The 21,362-nt window shown below is 48.8% G+C and overlaps 1 protein-coding gene across 3 annotated transcripts in view; it reads left to right on the top strand.

The window, feature by feature from the left end:
• Positions 1–21,362, top strand: part of FBXW11 (F-box and WD repeat domain containing 11) — a 128,094-nt gene that overhangs the window by 26,987 nt on the left and 79,745 nt on the right. The window contains exons 2-3 of one of the 3 annotated variants that reach the window (XM_075344464.1): positions 10,548–10,649; positions 16,251–16,313. The exons of 1 other annotated variant lie outside the window; for it this stretch is intronic. In XM_075344464.1, the coding sequence (XP_075200579.1) occupies positions 10,548–10,649; positions 16,251–16,313 (165 nt within the window). The remainder of the gene's footprint in view (positions 1–10,547; positions 10,650–16,250; positions 16,314–21,362) is intronic. One more of the 3 variants, XM_075344465.1, reaches the window with a different exon arrangement.

Below are 21,362 nucleotides of genomic sequence, written 5' to 3'. Positions count from 1 at the left end.
CCAGGCTTGCAGCCAGATCTCTAGTTGCAGTGGAAGATGGGGCGGCACTTAAAGATGCCACTGACAGACAGATGGAGCTCTGGTTAAAGTCCATCTATGAAGCGATTGGAGCGTCGTTGGCGCCAGCATTCGCAGCGGTATGGGCACTCCAAGCTATTTCAGCTGGGCTTACACAGGTCGACACGGTCACACGTACATCTGCTCCGCAGGTGGCACCCTTGACCTCTCAAATGTCTGCATTCGCGTCTTACGCGATTAATGCTGTCCTAGACTCTACGAGCCGTACGGCGGTGGCGTCAGCCAACTCTGTGGTTTTACGCAGAGCCCTGTGGTTGAGAGAATGGAAGGCAGATTCTTCTTCCAAGAAGTGCTTAACCAGTTTGCCTTTTTCTCGTGACCGATTGTTTGGTGAGCGTTTGGATGAAATCATTAAACACTCCAAGGGTAAGGATTCATCCTTACCTCAGCCCAGACAAAACAAACCCCAACAGAGGAGGGGACAGTCTGGTTTTCGGTCCTTTCGAGGCTCAGGCAGGTCCCAATTCTACTCGTCCAAAAGGACTCAAAAGGATCAGAGGGGCTCAGATTCTTGGCGGACTCAATCACGCCCAAAAAAGCCAGCCGGAAGAACCGTTACCAAGACGGCTTCCTCATGACTCTCAGCCTCCTCTATCCGCATCCTTGGTCGGTGGCAGGCTCTCCCGCTTTGGCGACATTTGGCTGTCACAGGTCAAAGACCGTTGGGTGAGAGACATTGTCTCACGGGTGCAGGATAGAGTTCAGCTCTCGTCCTCCAACTCGCTTCTTCAGAACTTCTCCACCGCCCGACCGAGCCGATGCTCTGCTACAAGCGGTGTCCGCTCTAAAGGCGGAAGGAGTGGTGACTTCTGTTCCTCTTCAGGAACAAGGTCACGGTTTTTACTCCAATTTGTTTGTGGTGCCAAAGAAAGACGGGTCGTTCCGTCCCGTCCTGGATCTAAAGCTGCTCAACAAACACGTAAAAACCAGGAGGTTCCGGATGGAATCTCTCCGCTCCGTTATCGCCTCAATGTCTCAAGGAGATTTCCTAGCATCAATAGACATCAAGGATGCTTATCTCCACGTGCCAATTGCGCCAGAGCATCAGCGTTTTCTACGCTTCGTTATAGGAAGCGAACACCTGCAGTTCGTAGCTCTACCTTTCGGGCTGGCGACAGCCCCTCGGGTCTTCACCAAGGTCATGGCAGCAGTAGTAGCAGTCCTGCACTCGCAAGGTCACTCCGTGATCCCGTATTTGGACGATCTACTTATCAAGGCACCCTCTCAAGAGGCATGCCAACACAGCCTGAACGTGGCACTGAAGACTCTCCAGAGTTTCGGGTGGATTATCAACTTTTCAAAGTCAAATCTAACCCCGACCCAATCACTAACATATCTTGGCATGGAGTTTCATACTCTCTCAGCGATAGTGAAACTTCCACTGGACAAACAGTGCTCGCTACAGATAGGGGTGCAATCTCTCCTTCAGGGCCAGTCGCACCCCTTGAGGCGCCTCATGCACTTCCTAGGGAAGATGGTAGCAGCAATGGAAGCAGTTCCTTTTGCGCAGTTTCATCTGCGTCCACTACAATGGGACATTCTCCGCCAATGGGACGGGAAGTCGACGTCCCTCGACAGGGAGGTCTCCCTCTCTCAGGCAGCCAAGGAATCTCTCCGGTGGTGGCTTCTTCCCACCTCATTGTCAAAAGGAAAGTCGTTCCTACCCCCATCCTGGGCGGTGGTCACGACAGATGCGAGTCTATCAGGGTGGGGAGCAGTGTTTCTCCACCACAGGGCTCAAGGTACGTGGACTCGGAAAGAGTCCACCCTTCAGATCAATGTTCTGGAGATCAGAGCAGTCTATCTTGCCCTACAAGCCTTCCAACAGTGGCTGGAAGGCAAGCAGATCCGAATTCAGTCGGACAACTCCACAGCGGTGGCATACATCAACCACCAAGGGGGAACACGCAGTCGGCAAGCCTTCCAGGAAGTCCGGCGGATTCTGACGTGGGTGGAAGACACGGCATCCACCATATCCGCAGTTCACATCCCAGGCGTAGAAAACTGGGAAGCAGACTTTCTCAGTCGCCAGGGCATGGACGCAGGGGAATGGGCTCTTCACCCGGACGTGTTTCAGGAGATCTGTCGCCGCTGGGGGATGCCGGACGTCGACCTGATGGCGTCACGGCACAACAACAAGGTCCCGGTTTTCATGGCACGGTCTCACGATCACCGAGCTCTGGCGGCAGACGCCTTAGTTCAAGATTGGTCGCAGTTCCGGCTACCGTATGTGTTCCCACCTCTGGCATTGTTGCCCAGAGTGCTCCGCAAAATCAGGTCAGACTGCCGCCGCGCCATTCTCGTCGCTCCAGACTGGCCAAGGAGGTCGTGGTACCCGGATCTGTGGCACCTCACGGTAGGCCATCCGTGGGCACTACCAGACCGTCCAGACTTGCTGTCTCAAGGGCCGTTTTTCCATCTGAATTCTGCGGCCCTGAACCTGACTGTGTGGCCATTGAGTCCTGGATCCTAGCGGCCTCAGGTTTATCTCATGAAGTGGTTGCCACCATCAGACAGGCTAGGAAGCCATCCTCCGCCAAGATCTACCACAGGACGTGGAGGATATTCCTATCTTGGTGCTCTGCTCAGGGAGTTTCTCCCTGGCCTTTTGCATTGCCTACTTTTCTTTCCTTCCTGCAGTCTGGGTTGGAAAAAGGTTTGTCGCTTGGCTCCCTTAAGGGTCAAGTCTCCGCGCTATCCGTATTTTTTCAGAAACGCCTGGCGCGACTTCCTCAGGTACGCACGTTCCTGCAAGGGGTTTGTCATATCGTCCCCCCTTACAAGCGGCCGTTGGAGCCCTGGGACCTGAACAAGGTTCTAATTGCTCTCCAGAAGCCGCCTTTCGAGCCTATGAAGGAGGTTTCCCTTTATCGTCTTTCACAGAAAGTGGCCTTTCTAGTGGCGGTCACGTCTCTTCGGAGAGTGTCCGAGTTGGCGGCGTTATCATGCAGATCTCCATTCCTGGTGTTTCACCAGGACAAGGTAGTTCTGCGTCCAATTCCTGAATTTCTTCCCAAGGTGGTATCTTCCTTTCATCTCAATCAAGATATCACTTTACCGTCTTTGTGTCCGCATCCAGTTCACCAATTTGAAAAAGGTTTGCATTTATTGGATCTGGGTCTACATTTCCCGCACGGCGCCTCTGCGCCGCTCGGATGCACTCTTTGTCCTTGTCGCTGGTCAGCGTAAAGGGTCGCAAGCTTCCAAATCCACCCTTGCGCGTTGGATCAAGGAACCAATTCTTCACACCTACCGTTCTGCTGGGCTTCCGATTCCATCAGGACTGAAGGCCCATTCTACCAGAGCCGTGGGTGCGTCCTGGGCATTACGGCACCAGGCTACGGCTCAGCAGGTGTGCCAGGCGGCTACCTGGTCGAGTCTGCACACTTTTACCAAGCATTATCAGGTGCATACCTACGCTTCGGCGGATGCCGGCCTAGGTAGACAAGTCCTTCAGGCGGCGGTGGCTCACCTGTAGGAAAGGGCTGTTTGACGGCCCTATCACGAGGTATTCTTTTACCCACCCAGGGACTGCTTTTGGACGTCCCAATTGTCTGGGTCTCCCAATTAGGAGCGACAAAGAAGGGAATTTTGTTTACTTACCGTAAATTCCTTTTCTTCTAGCTCCAATTGGGAGACCCAGCACCCGCCCTGTTTTTCTTAGGAAGTTTGTTTTTTTCGGGTGCACATGTTGTTCATGTTGAACAGTTCAGTTCTCTGAGGTTGTTTCTCGGGTTGAATTTGTATTTAAAACAGTTATTGGCTTTCCTCCTTCTTGCTTTTGCACTAAAACTGAGGAGCCCGTGATCCCACGGGGGGGTGTATAGCCAGAAGGGGAGGGGCCTTACACTTTTAAGTGTAGTACTTTGTGTGGCCTCCGGAGGCAGTAGCTATACACCCAATTGTCTGGGTCTCCCAATTGGAGCTAGAAGAAAAGGAATTTACGGTAAGTAAACAAAATTCCCTTCTTTGATTACATCATGAGGCATGTGTTTCCACAGACTAGTTGTCCCCCTCAGTATGTTATCATGCCCCCTTACGCACGTCATTACGCCTGTGACTTCGGGTGCGTGCTTTCTGACGTCAGAAGAGACCTGTGCATGTCTAGAAGTGAAGAAGATTGCTCATGTCCACAGAGGAGGCGAAGATCAGCCACCGAAAAAGATCTACTTTACTTTTGGTCATGTGTAGTCTGAAGTCGAGAAGCGTACGCCTGGCTTCAGAGGCGCAATGACTTAAAGCCTTGTGCATGTGTAAGGTGTGCAGAGAGCTGGCGATGACACTGGCTCTTGCAAATTATCATGCCCACACCCAAAATGAGCTCTAGAGGCAGATTTCTAGTGAAATCAATGATACATCTTAACACCTCATTTACATTTTAATGTAATCCTCTGAAATAAGACATTGGATCGCAGATATCAAGGTATCTATCATTTTATTCAACGGACTGTAATCTGCATGTCCATTTGCATGGCTTAGATCGGTTGATCCTGCTGATAGATGCCTTTTAATGAATCCAGAGCGCCTGAAAGGTAGCATGAGCCTCACCACAAATCTTATTCCACTGGGTGACTGGAGTAAAGGCTGCTTTACACGTTTCGATCGCACCCGCCCCCATCGTTTGTGCGGCACGGGCAATTTGTTGCCCGTGTCGCACAATACTATAACCCCTGTCACACGCACTTAGCTTCCATACGACCTCGCTGTGGGCGGCGAACATCCACTTCCTAAAGGGGGAGGGACGTTCGGCGACACAGCGACGTCACACAGCGGCCGGCCAATAGAAGCGGAAGGGCGGAGATGAACGGGACGTAAACATCCCGCCCACCTCCTTCCTTCAGCATTGCTGGCGGGACGCAGATAAGCGGTGTTGATCGTTCCCGGGGTGTCTCACACTGTGATGTGCGCTGCCTCGGGAACATTGAACAACCGGACGTTCAATTTTTATTATTTGAACGTGTATGCGATCAACGTTTTTGCCTACAATCTGAATTGCACGAAGGTGTCACACGCTACTACAACACTAACGATGCCGGATGTGCGTCACTTACGACGTGACACCGCCGACACATCGTTAGATATATTGTAGCGTGTAAAGCCCGCTTAAGATTTGTGTATCGAACATTGCCACTTGCCATAAATTTGACAACTTTCCGCTCCATTCTGCTTCAGATCGGCCCACTTTGTCAGAACTGGCAAAAATGGTGTGCAAACACCAAAAGTCAGAATACTTTAGCGCAGCCTTATGTTGTTCGAAAGCATTGCGATTTTTCAAATTTTTTTACGCCAGAATTCTGGCATATCTTTTTGTGTGTGTGTTTGTGTGTGTGTGTGTGTGTGTGTGTGTGTGTGTGTGTTTTCACTCAATCTGTTTTTCTCAAAAACAGGTCATACAGAACTAAGTAGTTTGTTCTCCTATCAAAGAAGCTGAAACTCCAATGTCCGAGTACAGGACTATGATATGCCGATCGATTAGACGGGTCTCCTGACCTGAGCTTAGCCTGCTTAAAGGGAACCTGTCAGGTGCAATGTGCACCCAGAACCACAGGCAGTTCTGGGTGCATATTGCTAATCCCTGCCTAAACGTCCCTGCATCTAGTAACATAGATAAAGGGATCTTTAGAAAAAGTATTTCTAAAGATCTTATATTGTATGCTAATGAGCTAGGGCAATAGCCCCAAGGGCGTTGCTTCCCTTGTCGCCCACATAGCATATTAGTACGCCCCTGTGGGTGTGCTAACATGCTAATGAACGCGCAGCATCACAGGATGATCTCACTCACCTCTCCGCCATCGCCGCTTGATGCTGGATTTCGGCTCAGTGTGCATGACCCCTGACTTTGGGCCATGCGCACTATGAAGCCGGGTGTCTACGTCCTGGCTTCAAACTGAAGTAGTGCGCACGACCGAAACTCCGGGGTCATGTTCACTGAGCCGAAATCAAGCAGTGGAGAGGTGAGTGAGATCATCCTGTGATGCTGCGCATTCATTAGCATGATAGCACGCCCACAGGGGCGTACTAACATGCTATGTGGGCGACTAGCAAGGAAAGCAACGCCCTTGGTGCTATTGCCCTCGCTCATTAGTATACGATATAAGATCTTTAGAAATACTTTTTCTAAAGATCTCTTTATCTATGCTAGTGTATACAGGGACGGTTAGGAAGGGATTAGCAATATGCACTCAGAACTGCTTGTGGTCCTGGGTGCATATTGCACCTGACAGGTTCACTTTAAAAATGATTGTTCTCTGCAGTAATGTCCCATGTAAGTAGGTCGTGCTGCTGCCAGTACAGTGGTTTTCTATGCCCACTAAATGATCGAGTTTCGTGGTTTTCTACATGAGTACATTCGGCCTGTCCAAACAGGTTGACTGCCAATGTTGCCAACTAGCAGTCATTTAACAGCTGCAGCCTGGCAAGTTTAAAGTACCACTCCAGCGTGATCCCCCCCCTCCCTCCAGCGTTGGAGTAGTGCTTTAAATGTAAGTGACTCGCCCTTCGGCATTTTCATACTTTTGCGGCGTCACTTCAGTCTCTCGGTGCCTTCTGCGGACTATAACTGCTGACTGGAGGCTCTCATAGAATTGTACGGAGTTGTGACCTCTGGCGCGCTCCATGAAACACTAGAGCTGCTGGTAGGTCACAAATTGCCAGTGATAAAAGCGGTGGGGATTAAAAGGTGAAGCCACCGGAAGGCATGTATAATAATTCAGTGGTGGAATAGAAAAAAAAAAAAAAAGTTCTGGCGTGGTGCTTTAACTTTGTAGACCCAAATCTTCTTAAGCAGTATCCTTCCTGGCGCTTTTGATTTGTTGAAAAGCTTTTGAAGATAAGAGGAGGGTTGCACCAACCCCCAAAAAAATGTTAAAAAAAAGCGCCCAAAACAAGCACATCGTGACTAGATATTTGGGTGCAGGGTTTTCTGATTGTCTATGGCATTGCTCCCCCAACTCCAGTCCTCAAGAGCCATCAACAGATCATGTTTCAGGAAACCTAAAAGCATGATCTGTTGGTGCCCCTGACTGGCATTGGGGATCACTGGTCTATAGGATAGTTCACGTGACCAAGTGATCAATCATGGAGACTTATCTAATAGTGCTCTAAAGGCCACGTCACACTAAGCAACATCGCTAGCAACATCGCTGCTGAGGCACGACTTTTGTGACGTAACAGCGATGTTGCTAGTGATGTTGCTGTGTGTGACATCCAGCAACAACCTGGCCCCTGCTGTGAGGTCGTTGGTTGTTGCTGAATGTCCTGGGCCATTTTTTAGTTGTTGCTGTCCCGCTGTGAAGCACACATCGCTGTGTGTGACTGCGAGAGAGCAACAACTGAATGTGCAGGGAGCAGGAGCCGGCTTCTGCGGACGCTGGTAACCAATGTAAATATCGGGTAACCAAGAAGCCCTTTCCTTGGTTACCCGATATTTACCTTCGTTACCAGCGTCCGCCGCTGTCAGTGCCGGCTCCCTGCACACATAGCCAGACTACACATCGGGTAATTAACCCCATGTGTACTCTGGCTAGGAGTGCAGGCAGCCAGCGCTAAGCGGTGTGCGCTGGTAACCAAGGTAAATATCGGGTTGGTTACCCGATAGTTACCTTAGTTAACAAGCGCAGCATCGCTTCCACGCGTCGCTGCTGGCTGGGGGCTGGTCACTGGTTGCTGGTGAGATCTGCCTGTGTGACAGCTCACCAGCAACCCGTGTAGCGACGCTCCAGCGATCTCTGCCAGGTCAGGTTGCTGGTGGGGATCGCTGGAGCGTCGCTTAGTGTGAGGGTACCTTAAGTGTCATAACAAAGTTGTCTAATGCAATTCTATGGATCCTTGGACAAAATGGACAGCTTGAATGCCATCCATGTGCTGTCCATTTTTCATGGACTATTTGATAGAAGGTGGAGAAACCTCCATTTATTTATTTATTTATTTTTTAAATCTTTTTCATCCAAGATGTTTGTAAAAACTGCCAGTGACCAAAATCTTCATGACACTCCAATCAAACATACAAATGAAACTTGGACTGTTTTTTGGAGGCAAGAACGATCACTGACTTGTGGAGGAGCCTTAGGCTGTGTTCACACACTGCGTTTTTTACCTGCGTTTTTGGTGCGTTTTTGCTGCAGAAATTTCTTGAGAAATTCTTGTAACCTTTCTGCAGACATTCCCCAGCCAAACCTATGGCAAAAAAAATTAGCTGTGCGCACACTGCGTTTTTTTCTTAAAATTCTTTCAGTTGATCTTCTTAAGAAAAAGAATGAGCATGTCACTTCTTTTCTGCAGCTAACTGCGTTAGTTACCATAGATAATGGCACAATAACGCAGGGAGCAACCAGCGGTAAAAACGCACCAAATCGCGGTAAAAACGCAGGTGCGCTAATACTTCACTCAATAAATTTTCTTAAGAAATTTCTTAAGAAAAATCCTTTTTCTAGTGTGCACTAAGTGGTTCTCCATAAATAGAAAAAAACCTAAAAGAAACATTTTTATAAATAAATACATTTAATTTAGTAAATCGCTTTCATTTTCTCTAGGTAGGTAATTATTAAAATGGCAACCATCTTGTTTCATTTAAGGAACTCTGTCCTAGAATGTTGGGGACTGGTCCCTGTGAGCATGTGCAGTAGGGGTCACCACCCTCCTTCATATCTAGAAAGATGTGCCCCACTACTACTGAGAGGGTAACCAGAGGCCACTCACACTTCTGTGTGCAGTCTTTCTAAATAACAGTATATGTATATCCAGGTCACAGCAGCGGAGCTTCATAATGCACATATAAGCTCCTTCCAAACATTCTAGGACCTGTACCTGTGAGCATGTGCAGTAGGGAGCTCCACCCTCCTTCATATGTAGGAGGTTGTGCCTCACTACTAAGAGGGTATTTGAGGGGTTGAGGTAACCAGAGGCTGCTCTCATTTCTGTGTGCTGTCTTTCTGAATAACATTATATCTATATCCAGATCACAGCAGCGAAGCTTTCTACTGCACATGATCACAGGCTTTTTATCTAACATTCTAGGATAGGTCCCTGAGAGCATGTGCAGTAGGGAGCTCCACCCTCCATATGTAGGAAGATGTGTCCCACTACTACTGAGGGGCTGAGGTAACCAGAGGCCACTCACACTTGTGTGCCGTCTTTCTGAGCAACATTATATGTATATCCAGGTCACATTAGTGGAGCTTCTTATTGCACATGCTCACAAGCTCCTTCCTAACATTTTAGGACATGTACCTGTGAGCATGTGCAGAAGGGAGCTCCACCTTCCTTCATATGTAGGAAGATTTGCCCCACAACTACTGAGGGGCTGAGGTAACCAGAGGCTGATCACACTTCTGTGTGCCGTCTTTCTGAATAACAATATATGTACATCCAGGTCACAGCAGCGGAGCTTCTTACTGCACATACTCACAAGCTCCTTCCTCGCATTCTAGGACCTGTACCTGTGAGCATGTGCAGAAGGGACTCAACCCTCCTTCATATGTAGGAGGTTGTGCCTCACTACTAAGAGGATATCCGAGGGGTTGAGGTAACCCGAGGCTGCTCTCATTTCTGTGTGCCGACTTTCTGAGTAACATTACATCTATATCCAGGTCACAGCAGCAAAGCATTCTACTGCACATGCTCACATGCTTTTTATTGAACATTCTAGGATAATCCCTCTGAGCATGTACAGTAGGGAGCGCCACCCTCCTTCATATGTAGGAATATGTACCCCACCACTACTGAGGGGCTGAGGTAACCAGAGGCCACTCACACTTCTGTGTGCCGTCTTTCTGAATATCAATATATGTATATCCAGGGCACCGCAGCGGAGCGTCTCACTGCACATGCTCACAAGCTCCTTCCTAACATTCTAGGACAGGTTTTTGCCAGTGTTACAAGGTGAGCGTTATTTAATTCTATATGGCTTACCTCTAGCCAAAACAAATGGGATTTTCTAACCTAAATGTATTTAGGAATTTCCTATGACCTTTGCTTTTAGTTACTTCATTTTTTTTCTATTCCTGGAGAAGCCACTTAACAGCGTCAGTATTGGAATCTGTATGTATGAGATGAAACCAGGAAGAGGTCCACACCCCCTTAGTCTTGACTTTGAAGTACTGAGGAAAAAAAATTGTCATTTTCTGATGAGTGCAATGAAACTTCTCCTAAGGACTGAGGAGTTTTATCCAGCCCGATTTCAGGTTATAGTTTTTCACCATCCGTCTTTTTCTGATTGAGACCACTACCCTTGAGTACAACAATCAGTGCCGTTTTGGATTGTGGTCTTCCGGTTTCCCTGAATTTCTATATCTTTTTCTGTGACTATAGATCTAGTGTTGGCAGAGTTTAATAGATGTATGTTACAAGCCTTTAAGTGTAATTGCATGCATTGCTCGTCCATACATTTAATATTCTCATAAGTTGCCTGCCTGAATTTTTTTTGTGGCATCTAACGGCTTCTTTTCTCCTTCCTTTTTGTCACCCTGCAGTGTTCTGTGCCAAGGTCTTTGTGGCTAGGCTGCTCCAACCTGGTAGAGAGCATGTGCGCACTGAGATGCCTGCAGAGCATGCCCAGTGTCAGATGTCTCCAGGTGCCTTTCTTCTTTCTTGTTGTACTGTTATGTGTATGCTTTGTCTATGCACGATCCATGAAGGCCTGAACAGTAAACCCATTTTGCATGACTTTTTTTTTTTGTTTGGTATGTAATTTGGTGTGTTCGTGTACTTGTGAACCCCATAGAGCATGGTATTTTTTTATTTTTTTTTTTATTTTTAACAGAAATATGGCATGCCTTTTAAGTTCTCTGCATGAGAATAACTTGGACTAATTTGTTCTAGAATTAACTATGGTCTATTGTTTTGGCTCTAAACTCACGTTAGTCCTTTCTGAGTTTGTACCACCTTTCTAGTTTTTTAGCAGTGATAAGCGCCAACCCTGGCTCTACATGGTGGCCAGATATTAAAGGTCCTTCTGTCACTTATGAGTCTATCAGATTGACCTCCTTTTTGTTCTTTCTCTGTGCTTGTCTCTTGGGCAGGTGAAGTGGTCCTCCTTTGTCTCCAAAAATACCTTAGAAGCATGGTAGCACCTTGGGATCTTTTTGTGGCTTCTTTTCAGTATTTATATATGTTGTGATCATGTATTTTTAACCTTTTTAACTTTAGTGAGGTTGCTTTTAAGTAGCCATTAAAGCGTTGTAATATTATGAACTCTTCTCAGGTGATATATACCATGTAGTGGTCTGGAGCTGATGAAGCTGAAGGCAAGGGTGACCCAAACATTTTTCCCCACATCTGAGAAGTCAGTCTAATTTAATTACACTCTGATCAAACATTGATCAGAGTGATCCAATTTTCTTGGATGTGTAGAATAAAAAAGTCTGTCCATCTTCCCTATTCTGTCAGCCCTTGAAAATCAGACCACACTTGGTTGGATGTCAGTGTGGTCCAATCTTTTTCCAAGGACCCATAGATAGGAAAGGTTGAGTGCGATCCGAGAATTGGAGGCAAAGCGTGCATGAACAGCACTTGTCCGATAGGGCTCGTGCACAACACTGTAAATAACAGATGTCAGTTTGCACATACCAAGAAATGCGAAAACTGTATTTTTATTGTTAGGCCTAGGACACACGGCGAGAAAAACGGAGCAAGTGGCATGCGATAAAAAATTGCATTCCACTCTGACCAATATTACTCTATGGGGCAGTCCTGATTGGACCAAGAAAACAGTTGCATCATGCTGCGTGTGGAATGCGATCCCGTTTCACTAGCACCTATTCAAGTCTATGTGGCGAGAGAAACATCGCATTGCTCTCGCGTTACACCGGTGTAATGAGAGTACAGAACGATTCTCATATCAGCTGGCAAAAGAGATAAGGAGATAAATCCCTACATCCACTCCGCAGCTGTAGTCTGATCGCACATTCGGACCACAGTCTCATGACACTTGACTCCCGCTGTGCTGCGAGCGTGAGCAGAGTGTCATGCGAGGACTCACAGTAGTCCCCGTTTGGCCTCAGCCTTAAAATGCATTCAAACACTGATTTTTAGAAGTACGTTTCAAAAGCGTCATTTTACTGCAAAGTTTGCAATGTAGTTATCGGTGGTTAGGTGTTTACAGGTAAAACACATTTATTTGACATCATTGCTCCATTATGCATAGAAGCAAAAACCCTAGTGTGCATTGAGCCTACAGCTACCTTCTTTATGGACTTAAAATAATTGGTGCAACAGCATTTTAGCAAGACCGTAAACAACCTTGTGGTTTTTTGTTTTTTGTTTTTTTTTGTTTTTTTTGTGTAATGTACATTATTAAGGCCACGTTCAGATGGCGGATTTTACAAACAGGCCAGTCACGATCACTTTTTGATGGCTGCCATAGTTGATCAGTTTTTGGTATTCAGCAGCTATTCCCAAATACTACTTTCTATATACTGCTGGAAAATTTACTCTGGACTTTAGGGCATGAAAATCAGAGTTAGTGGAATGCGATAAAACATCGCATTCCACTCGGACCAATATTAGCCTGTGTCAGCACCCATGAGCGATTTTTATTTTCTTGGCCCCAATCGGACAGAGAAAACAATCGCAGCATACTGCGATTGTAATGCGAGACTCTTTCTCTTGCACCCATTCAAGTCTATGAGGCGAGAGAAAGATCGCACTGCACTCACAGTACACCGGCGTTCCGCGAGTGCAGGGCGAGAATGGCAATAGCCGGCTACGGAGGAAAGAGGGAGATAAATCCCTCCCTCCCCTCTGCAGCACCGGCCCGTCTCCCGCAGCTGAGGTCTGATCGCCTGATCGGACCTCAGTCGCAGTGACACTCGCATGACCTTGCTCCCGATGTGCTGCCAGCGTAAGCAGAGTATCATGCGAGGATCACATTAGTCCCCGTGTGGCCCCGGCCTAACCGTCCCTGTATACACTAGCATAGATAGACATCTTTAGAGAAAATATTTCTAAAGATCTTTTACTGTATGCTATTGAGCGAGGGGACTAGTCCCCTGGGCGTTAGTTTCCCAGCCTGTCGGCTCCATTAGCATACGATAAAAGATCTTTAGAAATACTTTTTCTAAAGATCCCTTTATCTGTGCTAGTGTATACAGGGACGGTTAGGCAGGGATTAGCAATATACACCCAGAACTGCTCGTGGTTCTAGGTACATATTGGACCTGACAGGTTCCCTTTATACAGATTTTCACTTAGGCTTTTACCCCATTTAATGTAAATGGAGCAGGGAGAAATCTGCAGCCAAATCCTCAATGAAATCACCATGTTATTTGTGGATTTCTTTGCAGACTTAGTAGTGAATTTGTAACCAAATCCACAGTGGGGATATTTCTCAACCTTTCAGAATGATGTGTGTGGTGAAAATACAATGTAGTCCCTCACCTTCAGTTTTTCCCTCCTTTAGGCGCTCTCATAGTCTGCAATTGACTCTGAGCTGGTGGGGATAGACTGGACTGTTTGTGTCTTGGCTGCTGCCCTGTTATGTTTCTGACATGGCTTGGATATACAAAAAAAAAAGGGGTTCACATTTTTCATGGATGTTAATGCAAAAAATAATGTACTACAGTGCTCCTTAATGATAACTTTTTGGCTACGCTAGTCATAAAAGTGCACAAATGGCTGACATTTGACCATAATTTATGGCGTTTGAAACCCCCATAAACATATGCTTGGGTCAGCTTAGTGTCCATATTTATTCCTCTAACCTATGAAATGACCACGTTTACCTAGGACAGGAGGGGTAGTATACATATATGCATAGAGGCTGGATCAATGGTCTTTGGGGACTTTTTTTTTTTTTTTGGAGAATTAATGTTCATAAGATGCATACAGGTAGCTAGCTGCATGTCTACTTGGGCTGCTTTCACACATCCGGTTTTTGCTGTGCGGCACAATCCGGCTCTTTGCAGAAAAAACGCAACCAGGTTTTTTTGCCGCCGGTTGCGTTTTTTTCCCGCATAGACTTTCATTAGTGCCGGATTGTGCCGCATGGCCTTGCGTTCGGTCCTGTTTTTGCCGGATGCGGCATATTTAGCCGATGCGGCGGCCAGATGGAACATTGCCTGGCACGTTTTTTTTGTCCGGCAAAAAAAAAAAACGCATCGCGCCGCATCCGGCCAATGCGGCGCTTTTTCCAATGCATGCATATGGACGCCGGATGCGTCGCGATTCGGCAAAAAACGCATCTGGCCGCTTCATTCGGTTTTTTGCACTGCACATGCGTTTTTTTGCACTGCACATGCTCAGTAGCGTGCCGCAACCGGCAAAAACCGGACGGGCCGCATGTAAAAACTTATAGAAAGGATGCGTTTTTTTTGCCGCATCCGTTGCATAGGTTTTAGAGCCGGATTTGGCCGCACTGCAAAAAACGGATGTGTGAAAGCAGCCTTATGGGAACACAATGGGTAAGCTAATGCTGTTTTACAGTAAATCTCAAAGCCACTTCGTACTGTGTACTGCTTACCTGCATTGCTGAACTCCATGCAATATGGCCGTACCACTCATGATATTTTAAGGATGCCAAAATGCGATACATTTAGAACTGAAGGTTTGTCTCACTCTGGTTATGAGATATGTAGTTGGCACCATAACACAGTATAACCGAACTACTAAAGTAATGTTTCTTAAGTTACCCAAATAGGAGAGGATTCTAACCATTGCGATTTTTGGTGTTTAACTGGGATATGTCCTTTTTTTTTTTTTTTTTTTTTTTTTTTTTTTTTTTTTTCTGGTCCCCCAATGAATTTCACAATAGCATCAGTTGTGAAGTGGAATCACATTGTAACTCATTCATTTCTATTGAGTGGTATTGCCCTTCCCCAGGCAAATGAAATTGCAGGGAGTTGCATCCATCAGCCGTATAGCATAACATCGTAAGATGGGAATACCTCTTTAATATTTCTCATTCCAACTATTGCCATGTTTTTCTGACTACAAGACGCTTTTTTACCCCAAAAATGTTTAGGGGAAAGTGGGACATGTACGTCATAAAGTCCAAATGCACCCGGCCTGCTAGTGTGGCGCAGGAACAGACTGCAGTGGCGACTAGGGTTAACACGTGTGCCCGCTATTAAAGAGAGTGAATGTTCTCTGCTCCCCACACCCATACTCCTGCCCAGTTCTCTGCACTGAAGCCAGCCTCAAGAGGTGTGCGGGATTATGGGCATGAGGAGCAGTGAAAATTCTCTTTAATAGCCGACACACGTGTTAACTCCAGCCGCCGGCTTCCTGCAGCAGAGAATGAATATTGACTGCTCTCAATGTCCATAGACCCGCGAGTGTGGAGAGCAGTGACTATTCACTTTGGATTAATAGTAAGCTGATGACAGCGTATGACTAGGGTCACATGGCATTGACGTCATGCGCCGAGCTACTTACGGAGGTCAGTTGCCGGCATCAGAAGGGTACACCAATTACCGGTGGAGAGGATGATGGGGGAGATATGTACTGAAATGGGAGGCATATATACCAGGTTGGGGAACATTTATACCAGCATGGGGTTCGTTTAAACTAGCATGGGGAACATATATACCAAGATGAGGGGCATATATATCAGGATGGGACTTGTATATATCAGGATGGGAACCCTAGGTACCAGCATTATGGACATGTACACCAGGATGGAGGACATGTATATAAGGATGAAGACCTTATATACCAGGATGGGGATGATGTATATCAGGATGGGGAACATATATATGCCGGGATGAGGGCCATGTATAGCAGGATGGGACTCGTATATATTATAGGAAACATATACCAGTATTGGAGACATTTACACCAGGATGGAGTAGTGCCTTCTGGTCCGGTGTGTATAGATTTTTTTTTCTTTTGAACACTAGCAACAGGAATGATTTTGAGGTGTTTCTTCCAGATTCATCCCTTTGTAATATAGTCAATAGACTTTATACACATGTATGGTACTGTGTAATAAGGAAGATTTAGTAGAAAGATGTAAGTAAATCATTAGCACTTGTTATGCGGCATACTGCTAAACACACAATTATCTTCCACTTTCCTAATTCGTTAAAGTATTTGATTCCAACAGAACTTGGTTTTTGTATGTGAGAAATGTGCAGTGATATTTTCATTTTGCATGCTAGCTGGTTTTGGTTTTTTGTTTGTTTGGTTTTTTTTATGGTAATTTAAGATTTTTTAAAATATTTTTTTTTTTTTATTAGACGACTTCTGTTATGGATGATCAAAATGAAGATGAATCTCCAAAGAAAAACACTTTATGGCAGGTGGGAACGAGGAATTGTTTTTGTAATGTTCTGTTTGATATTGAATTTACATATTTCCTCTGTTTAGAGGTTGTCCTTTCCGAAGGACAGGTCATAAATATCTGATCTGTAGGGGTCCGACACCTAGCACCACCTCTGATGAGCTAGTGTCTGCTCCAGCAACATGACAATACATACTGTGGGTAAACTCTCCAGAGAATCAAGGGGCACCACAAAGTAATATCCAGTCACTGCAGAGACTAATCTGCGCACAAATAACACTGTTCTACAGCCAAATTGTTTCAGAGGTGGAAACAGTCAATTTCAACTAATTTTGTGATGCTGAAAACGAATTTGATGCGTACATTTGCTGATTGGCTCTAATTTTCAAGATTTTTATTATTTCATAATCATTTTTAGTAGCTAGTCTATGAAATCATGTATTTAGTCTATTGAGCTTTCAGTACTCTGTCATCTTAGGGTGACCAATCAAAAAACGCCAACTCCGTTCCGATGACGTAATCCTAATTACAGCTAAATCGCCTCCTTATATAAATGCTTTCTGTGCAAGGTATAAAGTAAAATGACAACATGAAGCAGCTGTTGAGGAGCCTGAACTATGACCAACATTCGTGGCCCCTCTCTGGTGACTTAAAAGGGAACCTGTAACCAGATTTGACAACTGTAAGCTGCGGCCAATGCCAATGGACTCTTATATACACACTAGAAGGTGGCCCGATTCTACGCATCGGGTATTCTAGAATTTATGTATTGTGTAGTTCATGTATGATTTTTGTTATATATATATATATATATATATATAGATAGATAGATAGATAGATAGATAGATAGATAGATATAGATGTTGTTGTGTGTAGTTACCAAGTGTTTGTGTAGGGGCTGTACATGTTCTGGGTGTGACGGGGGGTGAGAGCGGTGTTGTATGTGTGTTGCGTGTGTTGCGTTGTTTGTGGAGCGCTGTGTCTCTGTAGCGTTGTGTGTGTGTTGCGCGGTTTGTGTGTGTGTGGTGTGTTTTGGGGGGAGGTATGTTTTGTGCAATGTGTGTGTTGTGCGGTATGTGCGTATATTTGTGTTTGGTGTTTGTGTGTTGGGTGTTGTGTGTGTGCAGCGTTGTCTGTGTAGGGCAGTTGTTTGTGGTTCCCAGTGTGTGTGTGTGTGGTGTTGTGCAGTGCGCGCGCGCGCGCGTGTGTGTGTGTGTGTGTGTTGGGGGGAGGTGCGCACTCCCAAACGTGCTCCATCCCCCATGCAGCGCACTCCCCATCGTGCTCCATCCCCCATGCAGCGCACTCCCCATCGTGCTCCATCCCCTATGCTGCGCGCACCCCCCATCGTGCTCCATCTCCCATGCTGCGCACTCCCAAACGTGCTCCATCCGCCATGCTGCGCACTCCCAAACGTGCTCCATCCGCCATGCTGCGCACCCCCCCATCGTGCTCCATCCCCCATGCTGCACCAGCATCAGCCTCTCTGCCCCCAGCATCAGCTTCTCTGCCCCCAGCATCAGCCTCTCTCCTCCCAGCATCAGCCTCTCTCCTCCCAGCATCAGCCTCTCTCCTCCCAGCATCAGCCTCTCTCCTCCCAGCATCAGCCTCTCTCCTCCCAGCATCAGCCTCTCTCCTCCCAGCATCAGCCTCTCTCCTCCCAGCATCAGCCTCTCTCCTCCCAGCATCAGCCTCTCTCCTCCCAGCATCAGCCTCTCTCCTCCCAGCATCAGCCTCTCTCCTCCCAGCATCAGCCTCTCTCCTCCCAGCATCAGCCTCTCCTCTCTGTCCCCAGCATCAGCCTCTCCTCTCTGTCCCCAGCATCAGCCTCTCCTCTCTGTCCCCAGCATCAGCCTCTCTCCTCCCAGCGTTCCCCAGCATCAGCCTCTCTCCTCCCAGCCTCCCTCCTCCCACCCTCCCCCAGCATCAGCCTCTCTTATCTCAGCCTACCTCTCCCAGCCTCCCTTCTCCCAGCCTCCCTCTCCCAGCCTCCCCAAGCATCAGCCTCCACCAGCATCAGCCTCTCTCCTTCCAGCCTCCCCCAGCATCAGCCTCCGCCAGCATCAGCCTCTCTCCTTCCAGCCTCCTCCAGCATCAGCCTCCCACTCCCAGCCTTCCCCAGGATCAGCCTCTCTCCTCCCAGCCTCCGTCCTCCCAGCCTTCCCCAGCATCAGCTTTCCCCTCCCAGCCTCCCTCAGCATCAGCCTTCCCCAGCATCAGCCTCTCTCCTCCCAGCCTCAGCCTCTCTCCTTCCAGCCTCCCCCAGCATCAGCCTCTCTCCTTCCAGCCTCCCTCAGCATCAGCCTCCCCTTCCCAGCCTTCCCCAGGATCAGCCTCCTTCCTCCCAGCCTCCCCCTCCCAGCCTCCCTCAGCATCAGCCTTCCGCTCCCAGTCTCCCCCAGCATCAGCCTCCCCAAGCATCAGCCTCCACCAGCATCAGCCTCTCTCCTTCCAGCCTCCCCCAGCATCAGCCTCCCGTTCCCAGCCTTCCCCAGGATCAGCCTCTCTCCTCCCAGCCTCCTTCCTCCCAGCCTCCCCCTCCCAGCCTCCCTCAGCATCAGCCTTCCCCTCCCAGCCTCCCCCAGCATCAGCCTCCCCAAGCATCAGCCTCCACCAGCATCAGCCTCTCTCCTTCCAGCCTCCCCCAGCATCAGCCTCCCCAAGCATCAGCCTCCCCAAGCATCAGCCTCCATCAGCATCAGCCTCCCTCGTCCCAGCCTCCCCCAGCATCAGCCTCCCCCTCCCAGCCTCCCCCAGCATCAGCCTCTCTCCTCCCAGCATCAGCCTCTCTCCTCCCAGCATCAGCCTCTCTCCTCCCAGCATCAGCCTCTCTCCTCCCAGCATCAGCCTCTCTCCTCCCAGCATCAGCCTCTCCTCTCTGTCCCCAGCATCAGCCTCTCTCCTCCCAGCCTTCCCCAGCATCAGCCTCTCTCCTCCCAGCCTCCCCCAGCATCAGCCTCCCCCAGCATCAGCCTCTCTTCTTCCAGCCTCCCCCAGCATCAGCCTCTCTCCTCCCAGCATCAGCCTCTCTCCTCCCAGCATCAGCCTCTCTCCTCCCAGCATCAGCCTCTCTCCTCCCAGCATCAGCCTCTCTCATCCCAGCATCAGCCTCTCTCCTCCCAGCATCAGCCTCTCCTCTCTGTCCCCAGCATCAGCCTCTCTCCTCCCAGCCTTCCCCAGCATCAGCCTCTCTTCTTCCAGCCTCCCCCAGCATCAGCCTCCCCCAGCATCAGCCTCTCTTCTTCCAGCCTCCCCCAGCATCAGCCTCTCTTCTTCCAGCCTCCCCCAGCATCAGCCTCTCTCCTTCCAGCCTCCCCCAGCATCAGCCTCCCTCTCCCAGCCTTCCCCAGGATCAGCCTCTCTCCTCCCAGCCTCCGTCCTCCCAGCCTTCCCCAGCATCAGCTTTCCCCTCCCAGCCTCCCTCAGCATCAGCCTTCCCCAGCATCAGCCTCTCTCCTCCCAGCCTCAGCCTCTCTCCTTTCAGCCTCCCCCAGCATCAGCCTCCCCTTCCCAGCCTTCCCCAGGATCAGCCTCTCTCCTTCCAGCCTCCTTCCTCCCAGCCTCCCCCTCCCAGCCTCCTTCAGCATCAGCCTTCCCCTCCCAGTCTCCCCCAGCATCAGCCTCCCCCTCCCAGCCTTCCCCATGATCAGCCTCTCTGCTCCCAGCCTCCTCCAGCACGCCGTGCTCCTCTGCCGACACTCACACACCCGATCGCATCCACTCACACACACCCGATCGCATCCACTCACACACACCCGATCGCATCCACTCACACACACCCGATCGCATCCACTCACACACACCCGATCGCATCCACTCACACACACCCGATCGCATCCACTCACACACACCCGATCGCATCCACTCACACACACCCGATCGCATCCACTCACACACACCCGATCGCATCCACTCTCACACACCCGATCGCATCCACTCTCACACACCCGATCGCATACACTCACACACACAGACACTGACGATATCACACATACGCGCTCACACTCACAACATCCGGAGATACCACATGCCTCTGGCCATGTGATCCTCCGTCAGGTCCTGGAAGGTCACAACAGCACAGTATCGAGGCCGAGAAGCAAGCGATATCGCCGGATGCTGTGAGGTGTGTGTGAGGTGTGTGTGAGGTGTGTGTGAGGTGTGTGTGAGGTGTGTGTGAGGTGTGTGTGAGGTGTGTGTGAGGTGTGTGTGAGGTGTGTGTGTGAGGTGTGTGTGAGGTGTGTGTGAGGTGTGTGTGAGGTGTGTGTGTGAGGTGTGTGTGTGAGGTGTGTGTGTGAGGTGTGTGTGTGAGGTGTGTGTGTGAGGTGTGTGTGTGAGGTGTGTGTGTGAGGTGTGTGTGTGAGGTGTGTGTGTGAGGTGTGTGTGTGAGGTGTGTGTGTGAGGTGTGTGTGTGAGGTGTGTGTGTGAGGTGTGTGTGTGAGGTGTGTGTGTGTGAGGTGTGTGTGTGTGAGGTGTGTGTGTGTGAGGTGTGTGTGTGTGAGGTGTGTGTGTGTGAGGTGTGTGTGTGTGAGGTGTGTGTGTGTGAGGTGTGTGTGTGTGAGGTGTGTGTGTGTGAGGTGTGTGTGTGTGAGGTGTGTGTGTGTGAGGTGTGTGTGTGTGAGGTGTGTGTGTGTGAGGTGTGTGTGTGTGAGGTGTGTGTGTGTGAGGTGTGTGTGTGTGAGGTGTGTGTGTGTGAGGTGTGTGTGTGTGAGGTGTGTGTGTGTGAGGTGTGTGTGTGTGAGGTGTGTGTGTGTGTGAGGTGTGTGTGTGTGTGAGGTGTGTGTGTGTGAGGTGTGTGTGTGTGTGAGGTGTGTGTGTGTGTGTGTGAGGTGTGTGTGTGTGTGTGTGTGAGGTGTGTGTGTGTGAGGTGTGTGTGTGTGAGGTGTGTGTGTGTGAGTGAGGTGTGTGTGTGTGTGAGGTGTGTGTGTGTGTGAGGTGTGTGTGTGTGTGAGGTGTGTGTGTGTGTGAGGTGTGTGTGTGTGTGAGGTGTGTGTGTGTGTGAGGTGTGTGTGTGTGTGAGGTGTGTGTGTGTGTGTGAGGTGTGTGTGTGTGTGTGAGGTGTGTGTGTGTG

Source organism: Anomaloglossus baeobatrachus, chromosome 4 (genome assembly GCF_048569485.1).
Source record: "Anomaloglossus baeobatrachus isolate aAnoBae1 chromosome 4, aAnoBae1.hap1, whole genome shotgun sequence".
NCBI classification, from domain to species: Eukaryota; Metazoa; Chordata; class Amphibia; order Anura; family Aromobatidae; genus Anomaloglossus; species Anomaloglossus baeobatrachus.
This window is presented reverse-complemented; position numbering and strand designations above follow the sequence as displayed.